At 42.4% G+C, this 26,280-nt stretch overlaps 1 protein-coding gene across 1 annotated transcript in view; it reads left to right on the top strand.

The window, feature by feature from the left end:
• HNF1B (HNF1 homeobox B) overlaps nucleotides 1-26,014 on the top strand; it is a 294,307-nt gene extending 268,293 nt beyond the window's left edge. The window contains exons 7-9 of the mRNA XM_077295511.1: nucleotides 12,377-12,568; nucleotides 20,630-20,748; nucleotides 23,527-26,014. Coding sequence (XP_077151626.1) covers nucleotides 12,377-12,568; nucleotides 20,630-20,748; nucleotides 23,527-23,547 — 332 coding nt within the window. The 3' untranslated portion in view covers nucleotides 23,548-26,014. The remainder of the gene's footprint in view (nucleotides 1-12,376; nucleotides 12,569-20,629; nucleotides 20,749-23,526) is intronic.
• Nucleotides 26,015-26,280: the final 266 nt, after the last annotated feature.

The following is a 26,280-nucleotide window of genomic DNA, read 5'->3' as shown; positions in this document are numbered from 1 at the left end:
TTTGCTCTTGAGGAGTGTGCCAAAATACCTTTTGAGATGTGCAGAAGTCTTATTGACAGTTGCAGGAATCGTTTGCAGTGATTGCCTCAAAAGGTTGTGCAACAAAATATTAAGGGTACAATCATTTCTGTCCAGGCCTATTTCATGAGTTGTTTTTTTTTTTTAATTCTGCGGAAGCATGGTTGAAAAGCAATGTCTGATTTTCATTTGTTCATTTTCATAGATCTTCTATTTATTTTTACTTTTGTCAGATTCAAGTTATTTCTGTGACCATTGTGGGTTTTTCTGTCATTAAACGAGGGGTACCAACAGTTTTGATCACGTGTGTAGATGATATAAGATGGATTAGTGACAAGAGATGTTCTAACTACAGGTATAATTTGACTGTTCATGAACGGAGAGCTATTTAACAATTACATGAAAACCAAGGAGTTGTTATACGCCCAGCAGATAAAGGAAGGGGGAGGGGGTAGTAGTATTAGATTATGATCAATATCTGAAAGAGTCCATGCGACTCCTAAGGGTACTGTCACACAGTGGCACTTTGATCGCTACGACGGTACGATCCGTGACGTTCCAGCGATATCCATATGATATGTCTGACACGCTACTGCGATCAGGGACCCTGCTGAGAATCGTACGTCGTAGCAGATCGTTTGGAACTTTATTTCGTCGCTGGATCTCCCGCTGTCATCGCTGGATCGTTGTGTGTGACAGCGATCCAGCGATGCGTTCGCTTGTAACCAGGGTAAACATCGGGTTACTAAGCGCAGGGCCGCGCTTAGTAACCCGATGTTTACCGTGGTTACCAGCGTAAAAGTAAAAAAAAACAAACCGTACATACTCACATTCCGGTGTCCGTCAGGTCCCTTGCCGTCTGCTTCCCGCTCTGACTGACTGCCGGCCGGAAAGTAAGAGCAGATCACAGCGGTGACGTCACCGCTGTGATCTGCTTTCACTTTACGGTGGCACTCAGTCAGAGCGGGAAGCAGATGGCAAGGGACCTGAAGGACACCGGAATGTGAGTATGTACGGCTTGGTTTTTTTTACTTTTACGCTGGTAACCACGGTAAACATCGGGTTACTAAGCGCGGCCCTGCGCTTAGTAACCCGATGTTTACCCTGGTTACCCGGGACCTCGGCATCGTTGGTCGCTGGAGAGCGGTCTGTGTGACAGCTCCCCAGCGACCACACGACTTTCCAACGATCACGGCCAGGTCGTATCGCTGGTCGTGATCATTGGAAAGTTGCAAAGTGTGACAGTACCCTAAGTGATACACAAACCTATTAAAGATTAGATTCTGACCCTACATGCAGATACATATGGGAAATGGAAGAAATAACCAGGAGAGGGCTAAACATGGCCTTCTTGAATAAACATGAATTCAATTTTATCAGTACTCCATATCCAAGGGTGGCGATCTGTCATTAAACGAGGGGTAGCAACAATTTTGACCATGTGTGTATGTCCCGGGGAGTGACAGATTCCCTTTGAAGTACCACTCCAGCTTTTTTTTTAATTCACCATTGGAGTGGTGCCTTAAAATCCAAGACCTCTACCAACTGTCTGATACTCGCCTTCTGGCATTTTCATCTGTTTTCGCCGTCACTTGGCTTCAACTCCTGCAGTTTGTGACCTGGCCGCTACTCCAGTGTTTCAGGGAGCGGTGCAGAGGTCTCTTAATCAATGTAAATGTATGAGGGCTTCGTTCTCGCCCCTTTATGTCTTTCATAGACTTACATTGAGCACTGGTGATGTAGTTTCTAACGTTTGGAAAGTCAGAAGCTGCGCTCACAAGTTTGATCTGCGGGAATGGAGCTGTAGCAAAAAAAAGGTGAATACACCAGAGGATGAGTATATTACCGGGGCAGGGAACTTGCGCTTAAAGCACCAGAGGTGAAAAAAACCTGCTGGAGTGCTGCTTTAATAATTTAATAATAAGCAATTTATTATTATAAATTTAATTATAGCTTGAATAAATGTCTGCATTCATAGGCGTTATCAGATGGTCATACAACCACATGATTGCTATGTGCATGTGTCGACTAGAAAGGTTTGGCTTCTCTCAGTAGAAGAGAATTGAGAGAAGCCAAAAGTCATTACATGACCGCCTGCTGACATCAGCGATGCTGGGGCCATTGTTACTGTACATGGGGGGACTTCGGACATTATTAAATGTTAAGTGGGCACTTATGCATTATTGTTATAGGGGCACTTGGAGTATTGTGACCATCAAAGTTGCATATGGGGTATTATTACTTTTAGAGACAAAATGTGGTGGGCACTAGCACAGAGCATTAATATTTTTAGGGGGGAATTTTACTATCTACAGAGCTCAAAGAAGTCATTATTACTATGTAAGGGGCACAGTGGTGGCAGTATTAGGTGGGACGTTAAGAGGAGCACTGTGATTGTACTACACAGCAGGTGCTGTAGGACACATATGGCAGCAGTGGCTCAGTATTGGGGTATCAGCAGAATGAGTAGTATGCACAGGTTGGGGATAGATATGGACGGTGCAGGAAGTGTGAGAAGTCAGATGTGTCTTTGCTGTAATCTGTGCAGCCGTGTCCTGGCTGGAGAAGTTGTCATGATGGTCTGGGTTAGATGGGGAAGTGAACGACTCCAACACAAAGAACGTCAGCTGTAAGTCACCATCTATTACTGTACTGTGATCTCTTAGGCCATGTGCACACGTTGTGTTTTTGACGCTGCAGATCTGCAGCAGTTTTCCATGCAGTTTACAGTACCATGTAAACCTATGGAAAACCAAATCCGCTGTGCACATGCTGCGGAAAAAAACATGCGGAAACGCAGCGTTGTTTTTTCTGCAGCATGTCAATTCTTTGTGCGGATCTGCAGCGTTTCTGCACCCATTGACTTGTATTGAGCCGGGCACTTCCGCAGCAAAACCGCAGATATAAAAAAGATCTGGGGTTTAGCTGTGGTGAAACGCTGCAGATCGGGAGGGGGGAAAAGTGTGGGCGGAGTGTGGTTGGTGCGTGGGCGGAGACTGTGCGTGTCTGTGTGTGCGGGCGGGGTCTGTGCGGGACCGTCGGGGGTCTGTGCGGGCCTCTCGGGGGTCTGTGTGGGCTGCCGGGAATCTGCGGGCCTGTCGGGGGTCTGTGCGGTCCTGTCGGGGGTCTGTGCGGGCTGCCGGGGGTCTTTGTGTGTGTGCAGGCATCGTCCAATGGGACTACATACATACTACATACATACATACATACTACATACATACATACTACATACATACATACTACATACATACCACATACATATATACTACATACAACATACATACATACAACATACTACATACATACTACATGCATACTACATACAACATACTACATACATACTACATACATACTACATACAACATACATCCATACATACAACATGCTACATACATACTACATGCATAATACATACAACATACTACATACATACAACATACATACTACATACATATGACATACATACTACATACATACTACATACAACATACATCCATACATATATACAACATGCTACATACATACTACATGCATACTACATACTACATACATACAACATACATACATGCAACATACTACATACATACTGCATACTACATACAACATACTACATACATACATACAACATACTGTCACGGGGAGACTAGGTGAGCGAGAGCTAATAACCCGGGCCCCTGCAATTTCCCTCAGACTAGGGAAATCCTGGCTGACCCTCTACCTGAAGTTTACACTGATGGTGTGCATGATCAGGCCTCGAACCTCACCCTGCCTCCTGTTTCAACTCTAAGCTGAAACCTCCGCCCACCACCCAGTGAAGAGGTAATTCTCCAATACCCACAGTTAGCACAGACAAGGATAAAGGAAAATATACACCACGCCGCAGTCACTCAGGAATACACTATAAATGTGCAGGGCAAAATAAATACAAATATAGGAAGGAGTAAATAAGACAAAGGAAAATACACCACCAGCAACGAATCTCCAACAACCAGCTCTCTGTTGTGAACTCTGTTTTTGGGCTCCCTCTTGTGGTCAATAGTGGTACTGTGTGAGTGCTGTCTTTGGGCTCCCTCTGGTGGCTCTTTGTGTCTTTCTGCAGGTCTGAGGCGGATCAGCTGTCTCGTTATCTGTTAGCTGGTTTCCTATTTAGCTCACCTGGACTTTCAGTGTTTGCCTGCTGTCGATGTATTCAGTGCTATCTTGATCCTCCTGAATTCCTTCGCTATCAGTCTCTCCAAGAGAAGCTAAGTTTTCTGTTTGGTTATTTTTTGCTCATCAGTGTTCAATATGTTTCTTGGTTATTTATTTGTCCTTGTCCAGCTTGCTAATATGTGATTTCCTTGCTTGCTGGTAGCTCTAGGGGGCTGAGTTTCTCCCCTCACACCGTTAGTTGGTGTGGGGGTTCTTGTATTCTCAGCGTGGATAATTTGTATAGGGTTTTTTACTGACCGCACAGTTCCCTGCCTGTCTTCTGCTATCTAGTATTAGTGGGCCTCATTTGCTGAATCTGTTTTCATTTCTACGTTTTGTATTTTCCCCTTACCTCACCGTTAATATTTGTTGGGGGCTTCCTATATCTTTGGGGTCATTTCTCTGAGGCAAGTGAGGTCTTACTTTCTCTATAGGGGTAGCAAGTTTCTCAGGCTGCGTCGAGACGTCCAGGAATTTAGGCACGTTCACCGGCTACCTTCAGTGTGTTTGGTCAGGATCAGGTTTTGCCGTCAGTCCAGTTACCACCTCCCTAGCACTTGTTCTATGTTCAGTAACTTAGCTAGTTCATTCTGTGATCCTCAGCCACTAAGGATCATAACAGCTCTCTACTGCAGACCGAGATAACAACGCACAAGACAGAAGCTATAATCGGCGACACCCAATGATCAGGAGAGCTATTTAAAGGCAATGGGCATGGCCCAGCTTCCAATCCGAGGATCAGGTAAATTAACCCCGGAACAGCTAGATAAAATCTAGCCGACACCAATGAGCAAATAGTGGTCAAAAGCAGAATTACCGCTGTCTGTCGAACAACCTGGTCTGAACAGCGTCTGACATGACACATACATACATGCATACAACATACTACATACATACTACATACATACTGCATACATACTACATACAATACATTCATACATTACATACAATACATACATATAGACATACAGTACATATAACATAGAGTACATACTCACCATCACTTGTCACCTTGATCCCCGAAGCCAGTGTCACCTGTAAAAAATATTAAAATAATAAACAAACACTATTCTCCCTGATCCGCAGAAATCCAATGAAAACGAGTGTCCCATGACGATCTCCCGTGGAGAGCAGCAGCATCAGCTGATGCGACCACTCTTTAGGGGCTCCAGGAATACAATGACGGAAGATATCCTTCTGCACTGTATTCCTCCACCACTGTAAAAAAATAGTCTTTAGTCTCACTTGTGGCACTGCTGTGTGAGAAAATTCCCACGTAGCAATGCCATAAAGTGAGACCCTGAACTAAGGTAACCTCAGATATACACTGCAGGAGCCATTGTCTCCTGTCAGTGTGTCACTGGAGGTCCTATAGGGCAGTGACATCACCCAATGTCACTGTTCTATAGGGGAGATCGTCGTGGGACCCTCGTTATTAATTGGACTACGGCGGAAAGTGAGTATATGGTTTATTATTTTACGTTTTTTGCAGGCGCTCAAGTATGGTAAGTGTAATAATTATAGGGGATAACTCAGGAGACTCTTTGCGTGGAACAAGACAACTATAGGACACAGTTTTATAAGTGGTAAAGTCTATATTATCACACGGTGATTCAAACAGGTGCAGAGAGAAACTCAAGTCCACAACACTTGGTGTAAATATTAAATGCAGCTTAGCAGTCTATAGGAAACTTCAGAGGAAAATGCAATCAAGCAGAAAGTCTATGAAGCACAGTTATTCTTGAGGATACTTGACACGAATAAATCCTTGTCTTAGTCCAAACACAGATAGATAAGCTTATAAGGCAGTTCAAATCATATCTTAGCTCAACCAGGGAGGCCTGGTTAATAGTCTCAGGTTTTTTCAGAGCAGAAACAGCTTACATGTCCAGCAAATGCAGATGGAAGTAAACACGAGCAGCAGATGAAGGAGGATTACTGGAAACTGGTGTAAGCAGCAGGAACTCAGATCAGAGTAGCAGGATCACCACGCATGTTCACAGGAGTAGGTATATAGCCAGGGAGTAATCAGAGGTCAGGAGCTGGATGCAAGGCAGAATACTCTACCACAGACTGAAGGCTGGGGTGGAGTTTTATAGCAGGAAGACACAGTGCACATGAGACCAAAGACGCCATCTTGGAAAAGGGCAGTAATGCACAAAAGGTAATAAAAATGTCCTGACAGTAAGTATGGTTAAATTAAGAATAATAAAATACTTTTTTCTGGCTGTGTCTTAATTTTTTTTAACTCTTTCACTACTCTAGGAGTAATAATGGATAGGCGTCTTATTAACGCCTCTCCATTATTAACCCGGCTTAATATCACCTTACAATAGCAAGGTGACATTAACCCCTTATTACTCCATATCCCACTGCTACTCGGGAGTGGGAAGAGAGGGGCTAAGTGCCAGAATTGGTGCATCTCACAGATGCGCCATTTCTGGGGCGGCTGCGCGCTGGTATTTGTAGCCGGGGGGAGCAATATCCATGGCCCCTCTCTAGGCTATGAATATCAGCCCGCAGCTGTCTGCTTAGCGTTTCTGGCTATAAAAATGACGTGGGGTCCCCCTATATTTTATAGCCAGAAAGGCTCTAAAATATAGGGGGACCCCACATAATTTTTCTTTTTGGGGTCCCCCTAGTTTAATAGCCAGTAAAGGCTACGCAGACAGCTGCGGGCTGATATTCATAGCCTGGGAGGGGCCATGGGTATTAACCCCTTCCCATGCTACAAATATTGGCCCCCGGCCGTCGGCTTTCCCCCTCTGTTGCAGAAAATTGCCCAAATGGAGCCCACGCCATTTTTTCCTTTTTTTTTTTTAAATTAGACGCTCATTAAGAAACATCGGCCTCGCTATTATATATCTATGGATATATCTATCTATAGATACTGTATATTTATAGATAGATATATCTATAGATACATAGATGTATCTATCCATATATCTGGCTGCTTTCACACATCAGGTTTTTGCCATCAGGCACAATCTGGCGAGTTTTGAAAAAAACGGATCCGTTTTTTTCCGTCGGATCCTTTTTTTTCTCATAGAGTTGTATTACCGCCGGATTGCGCCTGATGGCCACATGTTTCATCCGATTATTGCCGGATCCGTCAGAAAAGTTTTTTCCAGCGGATGGAGAAAACGTACAGAAGAACGGTTTTCTGTCAGGCGAAAAAACACGCAGCGACGGATCTGGCAAAAAATGTATAAAACTGAGATGTGAAATGATGAATCCGGCCTCCGAATCCGTTTTTTCATGCATTTTTTCCATTGAAATCATGTATATCTTTCATTCTCTGTCTCTAAAAAAAAAAGAAATGGATCAGTTGCATTAGTTTTTCACTAACATTTACAATGGATCCGTTTTTCAGAAATTCGCCGGATCCTGCCTGATGGATAGATGTAGATAGATATATGGATAGTTAGGCTACTTTCACACATCAGTTTGTTTCCGTCAGGCAGGATCCGGTGAATTTGTGGAAAAACGGATCTGTTGCAAATAGTGAAAAACTGATGCAACTGATCCGTTTTTTAGAGAGAGAGAACGAAAAATGTGCATGATTTCAATGGAAAAAATTCATGAAAAAATGGATTTGGGGGCCGGATTCATGATTTCACATCTGTTTCATACATTTTTTGCCGGATCCGTCGCTGCGCGTTTTTTCACTGGACAGAAAAAACTTTCCTCTGTATGTTATCTCCGTCTGTCGGAAACAGTTTTTTTTTACGGATCCGGCAAAAAAATGGATGAAACATGTGCCGTCTGGCGCAATCCGGTCGCTAATACAACTCTGAGAAAAAAACGGATACTGCGGAAAAAAAAACGGATCCGTTTTTTACAAAACTCGCCGGATTGTGCCTGACGGCAAAAACCTGATGTGCAAAAGTAGCCTAACTATCCATATATCTATCTATATCTATCTATTTCATTCCTTCTGTCTGTCTGTCTGTCTATCTATTTATCTGTCTGTCTATCTATGTGTGTAATTGAACCCTATATAGACACATTGCAACAAAAGGGATCGTACCAAAACAAATCTTTATTGGACAAAATACACAAATAAAATGGTAACAATAGTGATTGGGATACTCTGAAGGTGACAGCTACACCAGAGCCGCAGGCAAGAGGAAAAAAGACATGCTTGATATCAATATAAGAGAAAGCCACCTCTGTATCAGTGCATATATACTAGTGAACCACAAAGTTATAACACTAGGCTGGTGAAAAACGTCCAGTAAGCACATAACACCAGAGCAAGGAAATAGTATAAAGTTACAGGAGCATAATTACCTCAAAACCTGCGGCGCCACCCCCGGTTTTGAGGTAATTATGCTCCTGTAACTTTATACTATTTCCTTGCTCTGGTGTTATGTGCTTACTGGACGTTTTTCACCAGCCTAGTGTTATAACTTTGTGGTTCACTAGTATATATGCACTGATACAGAGGTGGCTTTCTCTTATATTGATATCAAGCATGTCTTTTTTCCTCTTGCCTGCGGCTCTGGTGTAGCTGTCACCTTCAGAGTATCCCAATCACTATTGTTACCATTTTATTTGTGTATTTTGTCCAATAAAGATTTGTTTTGGTACGATCCCTTTTGTTGCAATGTGTCTATATAGGGTTCAGTTATTGTAGTTGCATGGGATTTCTTTTGCGAGTAATCTCCCATACAGGCACAGGTGTCTTATCACACACTGTGTATTGTGTATCATTTTTGGTTTACCTATGTGTGTAATGAAGTGTGGGTTGGACAAATGTAAAAGAGGTTGGACAAGACATGACATCACAAATCTTTTCTTTTTTGTTCAATAATACATCTTTATTTACCTTTCAAAAACGCATACAAAACCGCATCAAAAACCGCGCAAAAACGCATCAAAACCGTGCAAAAACCGCATAAAAAACGCACCTGCGTTTTCTGCCAAGACCTGCGGATTTAGTGCAGAAAAATCCGCCGGCAAATCTGCAACGTGTGGACATACCCTTATATGGTCTGCAGGACAAGTATTTACCACTATATGGTCTCCATATAATAATATCAGTGTTTGTTTTTGTATATAGATTTATTTTCAGTCACAGTGCGGTCATCTGGTGATGTTCCCCTATACTCACAATTAGGGCGCACCACGTAGCTGTAGACAGGATTACCTGGTTAGGGGCCCACTCAGATTTTTTGCCCCCCCAACCTCAAGCTGAAACCCTAGCTATGCGTCTGGATGGAGCTGTCCCTTATTATATAGCTTCCTCTATTGTTTTGTACAGTGCTGTCCCATTATTACATGGAATTATATTTTTTGTCATGCATAGCACCAATGCTCCATCAGTAGTCATATCAGTTTATATCTGACAAGACTGAATGCTTTGAAGTAGAGACATGCCGAAATAACAAAAATGATAAGAGACTCTGATACGTAAGGAACCACGCTGTACAAAGCAAAAGCAAGAGAGGGCATTATGTAGTAAGGGATGGTAATATTCATAGTGAGAGGTGATTATGCAATATATATATACAGTATATGCACAATATATATATATATATATATATATATTGTGATGGAGTGACCCTTGCTGCATGGTCTCTTCAGAATATGCATGGAGGCGTATTGAGGCCATTAGAATGCATGGCAGTTGTGGATATAACTGTGGTGATGAGACAAAGTCCGGCAGGATTGTAAATGGCCAGTATGTGTCGCAGAGGAAGTCTGCGTGGTAAGCAGCAGTATTGTTGTTCTGGGACCTGTAGTCCCACAAGTATTTGTATAGTTTATAGAGGGAGACTTACTGGGCTAGTTTGAAGAGCTGGGCGGGTCGAACTAGCCACATACACACACCTTCTACCTGTGGGGGTGGTTGCAGCTTCATAATGTGACCAGGGTGTGGGTCACATGGTTGAGAGTGTTTGGACCTGAATGGTCTGTACTGTAGGTCCTGGAAAAATTCAGGTCTGTGTTGGAAGCTCCTGTAAGTGGAGACTTCCTGGAAGCACCTAGAGAGACCGTGGACCTGGACGATCTGTGTTAGAAGCTCCTGTGAGTGGAGAGTTCCTGGAAGCACCTGGTGAGACCATGTACCTCAGAGCCTGGGACGGCTTCTTTGTTGTCAAAGACAGGACTGACAAGGAGACGGCGTGAGGAGCAGAGCTCCTGGAAGGTAACCCTGGACAAGGGGATTGTAATATACGGCAGAGACGTTTATCTGCTGCATGAACAGACTAGTGGTCGTGATATGTTCATGGATGTAATGAAATGGACTTTATGTTATGTGGTTTATGATGCCTAAATAAACCAAATAGACTGATATATGAGAGAAAACCGTGCCTGACTACGTTAATCCTGTGCCAAGCGAGTGTCCCCCAACACAAAGCGTAGGCACAATGCCAATATATATATATATATATATATATATATATATATATATATATATATATATATATATATATATACTGTATATATATATCTATCTTGGTTGCCATAAAACCATAAAAGGAGAGGGGCTTAAACAGGTTTCATGCTCTGAGCTGTCATTTTCCACCCCTGGTTAAGATACATGTATAAACACTGAATTATATATTGCCATAATGGTGCTCCTGACTTGACCCCTAGCCTAGCTGCAGGTAGTCTGACTAATCCACTTGTTGCAAAGATAAAATTGTTTATAAAGGTGAATCTGCTGTGCTTTGAAGGAGGTGATGGAATATCTTAAATCGTTCCCCATTATAGTGTTTATAGAAAAGTACATATCAAAACAAAACTAATTTACGTGGGATACAAAGAAAAGTTTTTTAGCCTGCTGGTGCCTTCTTTTAATCGCCGTGTGTGTCTCTTGCATATACCAAAGTGCAAGCACATGTATACACTAGAAGGTTTAGGGTACTGTCACACAGTGCAATTTTGATTGCTACGACAGCACGATTCATGACGTTCTAGCGATATCGGTACGATCTCGCAGTGTCTGACACGCTACTGCGATCAGGGACCCTGCTGAGAATCGTACGTCATAGCAGATCGTTTGAAACTTTCTTTCGTCGCTGGATCTCCCGCTGTCATCGCTGGATCGTTGTGTGTGACAGCGATCCAGCGATGCGTTCGCTGGTAACCAGGGTAAACATCGGGTTACTAAGCGCAGGGACGCGCTTAGTAACCCGATGTTTACCGTGGTTACCAGCGTAAAAGTAAAAAAAAAAAAAACATACATACTCACCATCTGATGTCCGTCAGGTCCCTTGCCGTCTGCTTCCCGCTCTGACTGTCTGCCGGCCGGAAAGTGAGAGCAGATCACAGCGGTGACGTCACCGCTGCACTCTGCTCTCACTGTACGGCCGGATCTCAGTCAGAGCAGGAAGCAGACGGCAAGGGACCTGACGGACATCAAATGGTGAGTATGTACGTTTTTTTTTTTTTTACTTTTACGCTGGTAACCACGGTAAACATCGGGTTACTAAGCGCGGCCCTGCGCTTAGTAACCCGATGTTTACCCTGGTTACCCGGGGACTTCGGCATCGCTCCAGCGCCGTGATTGCAACGTGTGACCGCAGTCTACGATGCTGGAGCGATAATCATACGACGCTGCAACGTCACGAATCGTGCCATCGTAGCGATCAAAATTGCACTGTGTGATAGTACCCTTAGTGCAGGCTGATATTGTCTCGTGGACTGAGCCTATTGGAATGCTAAACAATAGAGATAAAATGACGTGAATAATTACACCAGGACTAACACTCCCAGTTAGTATAGTGGCAACGGGTCTGATAGACCATCAGTACCTACTGTAAGTAGTAAACAGTACCTTTATAAAGTGCGGTATGGAGGAGAATGCTCTAAATCGTCTGCTTCTGTCCCTATGTGGAACAAGGAAATATGCCTAGTATCTTATGGAGCCCACATACAGTCACATGACTGCCCACCCACATGGTGAATACAGGGGAATCGTGACAGTGTACACATCACGTAGAGTGACTGCAGACTTTCCTTCTAAGAACACACATCCCCTTTAAGGGGAGAACTAAGAAAATCATACCTTTTAAGAACTGGAGACATTCAATCTCAATGGTACATTTGTTTTTGAATATGTCGCAGTTTACTGCTTGCTATTAAAATATGGTATGGTATGCAAGTGACGAATATTGATGAAATAGTTGTAATGCTTTTGTGTTTGTGCCTTTAGATTTAAACACCACACAGGCACAGAGTGTTCCTGTCATCAACAGTGTTGCCGGAAGCCTAGCAGCATTACAGTCGGTGCAGTTTTCACCACAACTCCAGAGTCCACATCAACAGGCTATAATGCAACAGTCTTCTGGTCATATGGTACAACAACCATTTATGGCTACCATGACTCATCTTCAGAATTCTCACAGTGAGTACTCTGCTAAATTTTGCTATTTTGTTTGCATGCATTTAGGCATTCTTTCCACTATGCTTGTCGATATACTTGCTTCCTTTGAATGTAATTAAAGATATTTAGATATTTAAACATGAGATTCTCTGTTTTTATCATGTAATAAAAAAAAAAGTAACAAAATGTGTGTGTTTATATATATACCGTATATACTCGAGTATAAGCCGACCCGAGTATAAGCCGACCCCCCTAATTTTGCCACAAAAAACTGGGAAAACTTATTGACTCGAGTATAAGCCTAGGGGGAAAAATGCAGCAGGTACCGGTGAATTTCAAAATTAAAAATAGATGCTCCATACCGTTCATTATGGCCCCATAGATGCTCCACATAAAGCTGTGCCATATATACAATGCTCTGCACCGTTGCCCCATAGTTGTGCCACATATATAATGCTCTGCACCATTGCCCCATAGCTGTGCCATATATATAATGCTCTGCACCATTGCCCCATAGCTGTGCCATATAGTGCTCTGCCCCATAGCTGTGCCATATAGTGCTCTGCCCCATAGCTGTGCCATATAGTGCTCTGCCCCATAGCTGTGCCATATAGTGCTCTGCCCCATAGCTGTGCCATATAGTGCTCTGCCCCATAGCTGTGCCATATAGTGCTCTGCCCCATAGCTGTGCCATATAGTGCTCTGCCCCATAGCTGTGCCATATAGTGCTCTGCCCCATAGCTGTGCCATATAGTGCTCTGCCCCATAGCTGTGCCATATAGTGCTCTGCACCGTCCATTATTGCCCCATAGCTGCTGCTGCAATAAAAAAAAATAAAACACATACTCACCTGTCTTGCAGCTCCTCGGCGCCATCTTCCCGGCGTCTCCCCGCACTGACTGATCAGGCAGAGGGCGGCGCGCACAATATATGCGTCATCGCGCCCTCTGCCTGAACAGTCAGAGCGGAGAGAGAGACGCCGGGAAGATGGCGCGACGCCCGGCGTGTGGAACCAGGATAGGTGAATATGCAATACTTACCTGCTCCCGGCGTCCCGCTCCTTCCCCCGGACAGCTGGTCTTCGGTGCCGCAGCCTCTTCCTCTGTCAGCGGTCACCGGCACCGCTGATTAGAGAAATGAATTATGCGGCTCCGCCCCTATGGGGGGTGGAGCAGCCTATTCATTTCTCTAATGAGCGGTCCCACGTGACCGCTCAGGGGAAGAGGCTGCAGCACCCGGAGACAGTGTAACAGGCAGGGGGAGCGACAGGAACGCCGGAACTAGGTAAGTATATGACAGTGCTCACCCGCCGACCCCACCACCGATCATGACTCGAGTATAAGCCGAGGGGGCACTTTCAGCCCAAAAATTTGGGCTGAAAATCTCGGCTTATACTCGAGTATATACGGTATATATATATCTACTATATAATTGTCTAAGGGGTACTTCCGTCTTTCTGTCATGGTTATTCGTTCGCTGATTGGTCTCGGCAGCTGCCTGTCATGGCTGCCGCGACCAATCAGTGACGCGCACAGTCCGGAAGAAAATGGCCCCTCCTTACTCCCCGAACTCACTGCCCGGCGCCCGCATACTCCCCTCCGCTCACACAGGGTTAATAGCAGCGGTAACGGACTGCGTTATGCCGCGGTGTAATGCAGTCTGTTACCGCTGCTATTAACCCTGTGTGACCAACTTTTTACTATTCAGGCTGCTTATGCGGCATGAATAGTAAAACGATCTAATGTTTAAAAATAATAAAACAAAATAAAAAATCGCTATATACTCACCGTCCGGCTGCCCCTGGATCCACAACCGGACTTTCCCTCTTGCGACGCGGCGGTGTCTGCTCCATGCTGCGATCTTGCGAGATGATGACGTTGCGGTCTCACGAGACCGCTACGTCATCATCTCGCGAGACCGCAGCATGGATCAGTCACCGGCGCGTCGCAACCGGGAAAGCCCGGTTCTGGATGCGGAGGCTCCGGAAGGTGAGTATATAGCGATTTTTTATTTTCTTTCTTTTTTTTACCAGGCATGTGATGCCCACACTGCTATTTACTACGTCGGCTGGGCAATATACTCCATGGGCTCTGCTATATACTACATAGGCTGGGCAATATACTCCATGGGCTCTGCTATATACTACATAGGCTGGGCAATATACTCCATGGGCTCTGCTATATACTACATAGGCTGGGCAATATACTCCATGGGCTCTGCTATATACTACGTCGGCTGGGCAATATACTCCATGGGCTCTGCTATATACTACATAGGCTGGGCAATATACTCCATGGGCTCTGCTATATACTACGTCGGCTGGGCAATATACTCCATGGGCTCTGCTATATACTACATAGGCTGGGCAATATACTCCATGGGCTCTGCTATATACTACATAGGCTGGGCAATATACTCCATGGGCTCTGCTATATACTACGTCGGCTGGGCAATATACTCCATGGGCTCTGCTATATACTACTTCGGCTGGGCAATATACTCCATGGGCTCTGCTATATACTACATAGGCTGGGCAATATACTCCATGGGCTCTGCTATATACTACATAGGCTGGGCAATATACTCCATGGGCTCTGCTATATACTACATAGGCTGGGCAATATACTTCATGGGCTCTGCTATATACTACATAGGCTGGGCAATATACTCCATGGGCTCTGCTATATACTACATAGGCTGGGCAATATACTCCATGGGCTCTGCTATATACTACATGGCTGGGCAATATGCTACATGGGCTGGGCAATATACTCCGTTGGCTGGGCAATATACTACGTGGCTGCCCAATATACTACGTGGGCTGTGCTACTACGCAATATACTACGTGGCTGGGCCATATACTACGTGGGCTGTGCAATATGCTACGTGGGCTGCGCAATATGCTACGTGGGCTGCACAATGTACTACGTGGGCTGCGCAATGTACTACGTGGGCTGCGCAATGTACTACGTGGGCTGCGCAATGTACTACGTGGGCTGCGCAATGTACTACGTGGGCTGCGCAATTTACTGAGAGGGCTGCGCAATTTACTGAGAGGGCTGCGCAATGTACTGCGTGGGCTGCGCAACGTACTGCGTGCGCTGGCCAATATACTATGTGGACTGTGCAATATAATACATGGGCTGTGCTATACACTACGCATACATATTCTAGAATACCCGATGCGTTAGAATCGGGCCACCATCTAGTATACAATAAGAGCAAAGGAAGGCAGCACTCCAAACACTTTTCAAGGTGAAAAAAAGTAGGGTTTATTGAGCCCACATCTCTTGTGCAAGGCTTGAAAAAGGCTCAGTGTGAGCCGAAACGTTGCACAAGAGATGTGGGCTCAACAAACCCTACTTTTTTTCACCTTGAAAAGTGTTTGGAGTGCTGCCTTCCTTTGCTCTTATTGTATACATTTTGGGTGGAGAAGTGGTCGACCCAACCCAGGAGGCTAGGCACCCACTGGTGAGCATTGTGCTGTTCCAATTCTACTATATATATATATATATATATATATATATATATATATATATATATATACATATACACACAGTACAGACCAAAAGTTTGGACACACCTCATTTAAAGATTTTTCTGTATTTTCATGACTATGAAAATTGTACATTCACACTGAAGGCATCAAAACTATTAATTAACACATGTGGGATTATATACTTAACAAAAAAGTGTGAAACAACTGAAATTATGTCTTATATTCTAGGTTCTTCAACGTAGCCACCTTTTGCTTTGATGACTGCTTTGAACACTCTTGGCATTCTCTTGATGAGCTTCAAGAGGTAGTCACCAGAAATGGTCTTCCAACAATCTTGAAAGAGTTCCTAGAGATGCTTAGCACTTGTTAGCCCTTTTGCCTTCACTCTGCGGTCCAGCTCACCCCAAACCATCTCGATTGGGTTCAGGTCTGGTGACTGTGGAGGCCAGGTCATCTGGCATAGCACCCCATCACTCTCCTTCTTGGTTAAATAGCCCATACACAGCCTGGAGGTGTGTTTGGAGTCATTGTCCTGTTGAAAAATAAATGATGGTCCAACTAAACGCAAACCGGATGGAATAGCATGCCTCTGCAAGATGCTGTGGTAGCCATGCTGGTTCAGTATGCCTTCAATTTTGAATAAATCCCCAACAGTGTCACCAGCAAAGCACCCCTACACCATCACACCTCCTTCTCCATGCTTCACGGTGGGAACCAGGCATGTAGAGTCCATCCGTTCACCTTTTCTGCGTCGCACAAAGACACGGTGGTTGGAACCAAAGATCTCAAATTTGGACTCATCAGACCAAAGCACAGATTTCCACTGGTCTAATGTCCATTCCTTGTGTTCTTTAGCCCAAACAAGTCTGTTCTGCTTGTTGCCTGTCCTTAGCAGTGGTTTCCTAGCAGCTATTTTACCATGAAGGCCTGCTGCACAAAGTCTGCTCTTAACAGTTGTCGTAGAGATGTGTCTGCTGCTAGAACTCTGTGTGGCATTGACCTGGTCTCTAATCTGAGCTGCTGTTAACCTGCGATTTCTGAGGCTGGTGACTCGGATAAACTTATCCTCAGAAGCAGAGTTGACTCTTGGTCTCCCTTTCCTGGGGCGGTCCTCATGTGAGCCAGTTTCTTTGTTTTTGCCACTGCACTTGGAGACACTTTCAAAGTTTTCCCAATTTTTCGGACTGACTGACCTTCATTTCTTAAAGTAATGATGGCCACTCGTTTTTCTTTACTCAGCTGCTTTTTTCTTGCCATAATACAAATTCTAACAGTCTATTCAGTAGGACTATCAGCTGTGTATCCACCAGACTTCTGCACAACACAACTGATGGTCCCAACCCCATTTATAAGGCAAGAAATCCTACTTATTAAACCTGACAGGGCACACCTGTGAAGTGAAAACCATTCCCGGTGACTACCGCTTGAGGCTCATCAAGAGAATGCCAAGAGTGTGCAAAGCAGTCATCAAAGCAAAAGGTGGCTACTTTGAAGAACCTAGAATATAAGACATATTTTCAGTTGTTTCACACTTTTTTGTTAAGTATATAATTCCACATGTGTTAATTCATAGTTTTGATGACTTCAGTGTGAATTTACAATTTTCATAGTCATGAAAATACAGAAAAATCTTTACATGAGAAGGTGTGTTCAAACTTTTGGTCTGTACTGTATATACTGTACATACATTGCTCCAAAAAATAAAGGGAACACTAAAATCTCATATCCTATATATCACTGAATTAAATATTCCAGTTGTAAATCTTAATTAATTGCATAGTGGAATGTGTTCAGAAAAATCTAACCTAAAAATGATCAACGTAAATCGTAACTAATATCCCTCGGAGGCCTGGAGTTGGAATGATGTTCAAAATCAAAGTGGAAAATGAAGTTACAGGCTGATCCAACTTCAGTGGAAATGCCTCAAAACAAGGAAGTGTGTGTGGCGTCCGCATGCCTCTATGATCTCTTTACAATGCCTGGGCATGCTCCTGATGAGGCGGTGGATGGTCTCCTGAGGGATCTCCCCTCAGACCAGGACTAAAGCATCCGCCAACTCCTGGACAGTCTGTGGTGCAATGTGACGTTGGTAGATGGTGCGAGACATAATGTCCCAGATGTGTTCAATCAAATTCAGGTCTGGGGAACAGGCGGGCTAGTCCATAGCTTCAATGCCTTCATCTTGCAGGAACTGCTGACACACTCCAGCCACATGAGGCCTGGCATTGTTCTGCATTAGGAGGAACCCAGGGCCAACTGCACCAGCATATGGTCTCACATGGGGTTTGAGGATCTCATCTCGGTACCTAATGGCAGTCAGGCTACCTCTGGCGAGCACATGGAGGGCTGTGTGGCCCTCCAAAGAAATGCCACCCCACACCATTACTGACCCACTGCCAAACCAGTCATGCTGAAGGATGTTGCAGGCAGCAGATCACTCTCCATTGCATCTCCAGACTCTGTCACATCTGTCATATGTGCTCAGCGTGAATCTGCTTTCATCTGTGAAGAGCACCGGGCACCATTGGCGAACTTGCCAATCTTGCTGTTCTGTGGCAAATGCCAGGCGTCCTGCATGGTGTTGGGCTGTGAGCACAACCCCCATCTGTGGACGTTGGGCAATAAGACCATCTTCATGGAGTCGGTTTCTAACAATTTGTGCAGACACATGCACATTTGTGGCCTGCTGTAGGTCATTTTGCAGGGCTCTGGCAGTGCTCCTCCTGTTCCTCATTGCACAAAGGCTGTGGTAGCGGTCCTGCTGCTGGGTTGTGGCCCTCCTACAGCCCCCTCCGCGTCTCCTGGTGTACTGGCCTGTCTCCTGGTAGCGCCTCCAGCCTCTGGACACTACGCTGACGGACACAGCAAACCTTCTTGCCACAGCTCGCATTGATGTGCCATCCTGTATGAGCTGCACTGCCTGAGCCACTTGTGTGGGTCAGTATCTACTATACTAGAGTCTGAAGAGACCCCAGAGCATAATAAGGAACATTTGATGAGATTCAAATCAAATTACCTGGCCAAATTTGAGTGAACTGTGGATTATTAATTTTTGCCACATTCACTCATTGCTCGCTATATCAGAATAATTATTTAACTTTTCCATTGAGAAGTGAAAAGGGAGTGAATGAATAAATGATAAAATATAATTTTTATTATTACCCTTCAAATTATCATAAATGATTAAATTACTAATCCTGAAAACTAGTATTTATAAGCACAAAACAGGGAAGAGAATAATTATACTCTAGACTGGGGTCCCCAAAATATTATATTATCCAGTCAATAGTCTTAGATAGTCTTATATTAGAATTATCTCAATGACGTCGACATGGGGAAAGAAAATCCTATGAGGTTAGATTATATCTATGAAAGGTGACGGTAGGATGTAGTTATTACTGTATTACTGCTGCCAATATTAGTTGATAGCGTATTAGATTTATAAATATCTTTATTTCCTTATAATTAGTAATGATAATTAGCAAAATAAATAAGAATTTATTATAAGGAATTGTTCTCATTCACATAAATACTACTGCTATTCACAAGTATATTGTATTAGTCCTATTTATGGTTCTATAATAAATCCTTATTTATTTTGCTAATTAGTTATTCATCGAATAATGGTGATCACAAAAAATGGCTGATTTACAATTTATTTCTATCTCCTCTGATATGATCTAACACATCAGAGAGGAGAGAAATGGAGTCCCCAAAGCCCCCGAAACCTCCACCCTCCTGATCTGTCCTCCAGCCCTCTGCGTCATCTTCCTGGAAAATATTGGTGGGGGCATGCGCAGTGCGCACGTTGAGATCTGTCGGCCGGTACCCGGCAACAATAGGGAATTTTTCCTATCGGTTCCTTTTTATCACGGTGATAAAACTTATTTTTCTTATCTTTCAGGTTGGTTGGGGGGGGGGGAGGGGGGGCTTATCGACAGCATTATTAGAATGCTGCAGATAAGCCCTGAAAGGTGGTGGCTGTATCTTATATCGGTGACAGGTTCGCTTCAAAATTGGCTAAGCCAGTAAGGGGTTAATATAGATTTTGGTGTGAAATTCATGTTAAAAATCCCTGTCAAGTTTAAAACAAATGTATCTATTGTAGATTTACAATATCAATTTGCTCCTTTTAGTCTTTTTTCACACATCAGTAATGTTGATATGTTGATAGGTTTTTATATGCCAAAACCAGGAGTGTCTTCAAAACACAGAACAGGTGTCAGTCTTTCATTTATAGTTTTTCTCTGTACGTTGCACTCCTGGTTTTGACACACAAAACACTGATACAAAATACTGAGGTATGAATAAGCTCTTAAGCAGATCATTACACAACCACATGATAGTGTGTGGGGTACCATAGCTTTATGCCATTGGGAAATGTACAGGTCAAATTCAATGGGAAGACTTGATCAGATAATTAATTCATGTATAGCAAATTTCTTACATTCTGAAGGTATTTAGGTGTTTATTAGATATGTCAATATTGATATCCTAGCAAGTGGTTAATGACATTTCTCCATTGCATATTATGAAATATAGGATTAATGTCCATGTTTATTATTTTTCTCTTTCACTTACAGTGTATGCACATAAACAGGAACCTCCCCAGTATTCACACACATCACGCTTTCCATCAACGATGGTTGTCACAGATACTGGCAGCATCAGCACATTATCAAACATGTCCTCTAGCAAACAGGTAAAACTAATCCTGACAGTTTGGAAGACTATATTCTACCGGGTCCTTGAAAGGAACATGAAGTCAGTCTGGGTAATATAGAATTATCCATGAAGATGATATAAATACTTTTCCAGAAAATAATAAATTAAAAGTACCTTTCTTTTATAGACAGTTGCACAGCAGTGGAAATGTACATTTAACGTTTGCTTACAAATATTCTATACAGAACAACAAAAGAGCATCATACTCAAACTTAATCTCCGTACTTTTAATGGATCAGTAGTTATTTGTAGATCTGACACCCAAATAGGCAGAATCCTAATGTACTTGGATTAGATAATTAGGTCCTGCATCTATAGGGCTTGTTTCAACAAGCATCAAAGTCTGCTTGGCCAAGATGAATAATTAATCAGGTTTGGTTAGGGCTGAGTACTCACCAGATGGATTGATAAGTCCTTTCAAGGAAATGGTATTCCATGGAGCCTTGATGTGCTTGATTGCCTGACTGATTATGATTTGTGGGGTTAGATAAATGTTTTCTCCTGACTAGAAAGAGTGGGAAATCAGAAAAAGAACTGACCTGGGATATAAAGAATTACATTTTCATTACTGACTTTCTCAAACAAGGGTACATTAAATAAGTCATTCCTTTATTGCTCTTCTTTTCTTCTTCAAGCTTAATAAATATTTTTAGGCAATTGTCCAGCATTGCAATTGTTATGACATTAGGCCCTTCAATTTGCTAATTTTCCAAAAGAGTCAGAAAAAGCTGCAGTATCCAGATATTTTCATTACTATTGTGTCATTCCAATAATAGGAGGAATAACTTAAATGCTTGAGGTCCCTTTACACAGAATAACTTCTTAAAGCACCAGGAAATGGTCAGTGCTTTGAACTGATGGACATTTCCATTAGACCAATCTTCACTGCCGGGAGGGAGATAGTGCCTCACCTCTGGGTTAGAAACATCAGTACCTAGCGATGGACCTGAGAACCATGCACTAGGTAGCAATGCCTCCTGTAAAATTTAACTTTTTATTGCATTTAAATTTACAATCACAAAGGGTAATTATATTAGGTGGTGATGTTGTGTAGGCAATACCACTTCTCTTGTTTGTGAGATGAGTACTCAAGTCAAACCTAAACACAGAATTCAATGCATAGATATGTTTTCTCAGTTTTGACCTATATTTTTATAAGTATGTATAGTTGTTATGGAACATAACAACAATAAATATTGTATCTTTAGGCCAATGGTCAGATGAGCATATGAAAAGTTGTCCTATTTTTCGTCGTCATACAATTTTCATACATATTGTCATGTGTTTTCTATCCATGTGTCCATTTTTTAAAACTGTATGTCATTCATGTGACATCCATATTTATATATGTAATTAATCAAATATAGTTTCTTCAGTTAAAGCCTATCAGCAGGTTCTCTATGTAATCCGAGATGAGCATGATGTAGTGGAGAAGAGCCCAATTCCAGTGAGGGGTCACTTACTGTCTGTTTCAATAAAATCAGTGTTTTATCAGCAGGACATTATTACTACAGGACAACTGGCCTCATCGTCCAACCATACACTGATTAGCAACTTTCTGTTACTATACATTGTACACAGAATGCAGGTAATCAGTGATGTGGGGTGGGCTATACAGAGATCTACATCTCAGCTCTAAGGCTACTTTCACACATCAGGTTTTTGTCGTCAGGCACAATCTGTCGAATTTTGAAAAAACGTATCTGGCAAAAGTTGCCACCGGATCCGTTTTTTTTCTCATAGACTTATATTAGCGCCGGATTGCGACGGATGGCCTCACGTTTCATCCATTTTTTGCCAGTTCCGTCTAAGATTAGTTTTCCGGCAGCCAGAGAAAACGTTTATAGGAACGTTTTTTTCTGTCCGGTGAAAAAACGCCCAGCGACTGATCCGGCGAAAAACTGATAATACGTGAGGTGAAAATATGAATCCGGCCACCGAATCCGGGTTTTCATGCATTTTTCCATTCAAATCATGCACATTTTCTCTTTCTCTCTCTCTCTCTTTCTCTCTTTTTCTCTCTCTTTCTCTCTCTCTCTCTCTCTCTCTCTCTCTCTCTCTCTCTCTCTCCAGGAAATCCAAACTCTATCCCCGGATTTGGAGAGGAATAAGAGGAGGAAGGAAGAGATAGGGGCAGATCCCCTCCCTTCTATGTAGAATCTTATAAAATCCAACTGTTATCTCCTATCTCAGTAATGTAACAATCTGTGTTCACTGAATATAGATTTTACCTGTGAATTGAGGGTTTTTAAATTGAATGATCAGTCCTGATGGAGAAAGAAGCAGATTTCTCTGATAAGATATGTTACAAATTTGCTTATTTTCATGTGTATTATTAATGTATGAAATATAAATTAAAATGACAGTTACTCTTATAGTTTTTTCAGAGAATTCTAGTGTCACTTATCTTAGCAATGTTTTCAGAGAATCGAATATTTGCAAGTTGGCAGTTTTGCCACCATGTTTGAGCTTTATATTGCTCACAAGACTACTGCAATAAAGCTTTGTAGTGTCTTTCCTATTTAGGAAGTTCTTTCCTGATGCTTGCACATATCTTCTGGAATTTTTCTTCCAAGCTTTCCCATTCATGCATACTTATGTATATGTCTCAGTGCTATGCATTGCTCAGGGTAAATGTTCATATTCCATGGCCAAGTTACAGAGTCATAAACCTCACTTGCTATATACCATAAAGCAATTTTGTTAAATTAGGGTCATTTATCATAATTAAAACCTGTTTCTTTACCTTTTGCAGTGTCCTTTACAAGCTTGGTAATATCCTGCTGCACTTAATTTGCTTTCTGCATAGCTACATGAACATCTTGGAGAAAATATCTAGGGCGTTACGATGTTGCCCAGTGAAACTGACTCAGTTTCAGATTCTGGATGGTTGGGAGTTACAATCTCTGAACAAGATGGGAACCACTTTAGAGATGGATGTTCTATAATCTCCATGAAAGTATGTAATTTTTAGTCTCCTTCTCAGGTGGTTTAAAGACTTTAGTGTTCTGCCTCAGTCTCATGAACCAAACATGACATTGAGATTGAAGATGATAAAGGAAATTACTTATTTGTTGGAGAAACTACAAGCTCATGAGGTGCGCAGAGACTGCTTTTAGAAGACTGCAATGAGAACTGGAAAGTCAGAAGCTGAAAATAAGACAACGCTGAACTGAGCCATTGTAAATGTAGTTGGAATAAAACTGCAAAACATTGCCATTGATGATAATCTGTTGAATATCTGTAAATTGTAAAAAGTGCAATTATTTTGTATATATAATATAAAGTATGAGTTTGTTTAAAGGGATAGGTCAAATAGCCAAAATAGAAAGCATTTGATCAATATACATGAAGCCATTGGATGACTTTACCATGGTGCACAAATAATGTGTTCTAGTGTGGTATATTGCACAACATGCAGGCCTAGATATCACCCTACTGATATCATTGGAACCAGTGTGTAAGAGGGCTATTTAGCAATTTTTGCAGTGGCTCTTGACAGAAATAGGAAAATACATTATGCTGGTCAGTAATGTAAATACACTCTTACATCCTTGAAGTGATTTGCTATATTTTTATTCTTGTTGTATCACTGCCTTCAATTAACACGCGGAACAATTCATTGCATACTACATGTTTTAGTCTTACTTTATTTTTTGGATATTTTCACTTCCACGTCGCTATGCGTCGTTTTGTAGAAAAAACGCATCCTGCAAAAGTGCTTGCAGGATGCGTTTTTTCTCCATAGACTTGCATTAGCGACGCAGTGCGACGCATTGCCACACGTTGCAACCGTCGTGCGACGGTTGTGTCGTGTTGCGTCGGACCGTCGCCACCAAAAAACATTGCATGTAACGTTTTTTGGTGCATCATGTCCGCCATTTCCGACGCGCATGTGCGGCCGGAACTCCGCCCCCTCCTCCCCGCACCTCACAATGGGGCAGCGGATGCCTTGAAAAACAGCATCCGCTGCCCCCGTTGTGCGGCGCTTTCACGGCTTGCGTCGGTGCGCTGCAACGACGCAATTCGTCGCATGTCGTACGACGCTAGTGTGAAAGTAGCCTTATGTTTTAACACATGTACAAAGCTGACAGGACAGGTGCTAGGTGTAGAAGAATGGTTGACCCAACAGAAACTAAAATCTTAAAAGTGTATTTATTTAGTGTTGTCCATCGCTTACCTGTTGTGGTGTACACCCACAACATAACCATTTCCAAATTTAGTGATAATAAACCAGTTGTTACTCAGCTTAGAGCAGAAGTTCGTTTGTCATATGATCATGTATTGTGACCAATTTCCTTACCTGACTACCCACACAAGCATCCAAATACAGTTGCACGCTGGCGCAGCCTTGCAGCGCTGGAGTCCTTGGTTCAAACCCCAAGGACAACATCTGCAAGGAGTTTGTATGTTCTCCCTGTGTTTGCGTGGGTTTACTCCGGATTCTCCGGTTTCCTCACACATTCCAAAGACATACTGATAGGGAATTTAGATTGTGAGCTCCATTGGGGACAGAAATGTGTGCAAACTGTAAAGCGCTGCAGAATATGTTAGCGCTATATAAAGATTATAGTTGTTATTTGGAGATTGACATATAGAAATCATCACACTGTTGAGCTAGAACAAAGGTCAGCTAAATTCCTCACTTTCCAAAAAGGAAGGGAGAAAGGAGGAAAAAAGCTAAACATATTTAAATCATTAGGCAAGGAAGGGATTACATCAGAGGATATTTATAAATCACCATTTCTACTATATTTCATACCATGGCAGAGCTTGCATAACTCAAAGCAGTCCATTTCTGTCTGAACAGTATTATTTAAGATGTCCTTTTAAATTTACAATACATTTATAACTGTACAGAACATGCCATATCTTTTTTAAAGATTATCTGATAATGTTTTATATGTAACAGTATTAATTTAATTCTGGTCTTTTGTGTAATTGTAATGTTTTTAAATAATATGTGTATCTAATGATGCTACAAACATAGTGTTCACACTGGACAAATTCTTCCCACTACAGATTTTTGGTAGAAGGTTTTTTACTCCTGCGCTACAATGAAAGAGAACAAGTTGACAAAAGTCAGGTCACCAGCTTACTGCCAAAGATCCAGATCTATATAGGGAAGGAAGATTTCACTTGATGATTTCCTGTAATATATTATTTGTTTGTAAGAAATTGAAGCCAATCTTTTTTAATCATATTTATATTTTCTGTAATGTAAATTTTTCAAGTAAAACAAAAATTTGCAGAAACTGCTTGATGTTTATGCGTTCTTTTGACTATAACCATACAATTAAAGCAATATGAAATCATAGAGTATATGACACAAGATATGTAAGGCCTCCTTAATTGTCGTGACAGTGGGATACAGTTGTTAGTTAAAGGGAACCTGTCACCAGTTTTTTTCCATATGAAGTAGGGCCAACACCTGTAAGCTCAATGTGACGGCATTCTAGAATGTTGTCTAGATGTCCATAATCCGCTCTCCATGAAAAAAATATCTTTT

The sequence above is a fragment of the Ranitomeya variabilis genome, chromosome 3, assembly GCF_051348905.1.
Source record: "Ranitomeya variabilis isolate aRanVar5 chromosome 3, aRanVar5.hap1, whole genome shotgun sequence".
Lineage (NCBI taxonomy): Eukaryota > Metazoa > Chordata > Amphibia > Anura > Dendrobatidae > Ranitomeya > Ranitomeya variabilis.
Note: the sequence above shows the minus strand (reverse complement) of the source record. Positions and strands in the feature narration are given on the sequence as shown.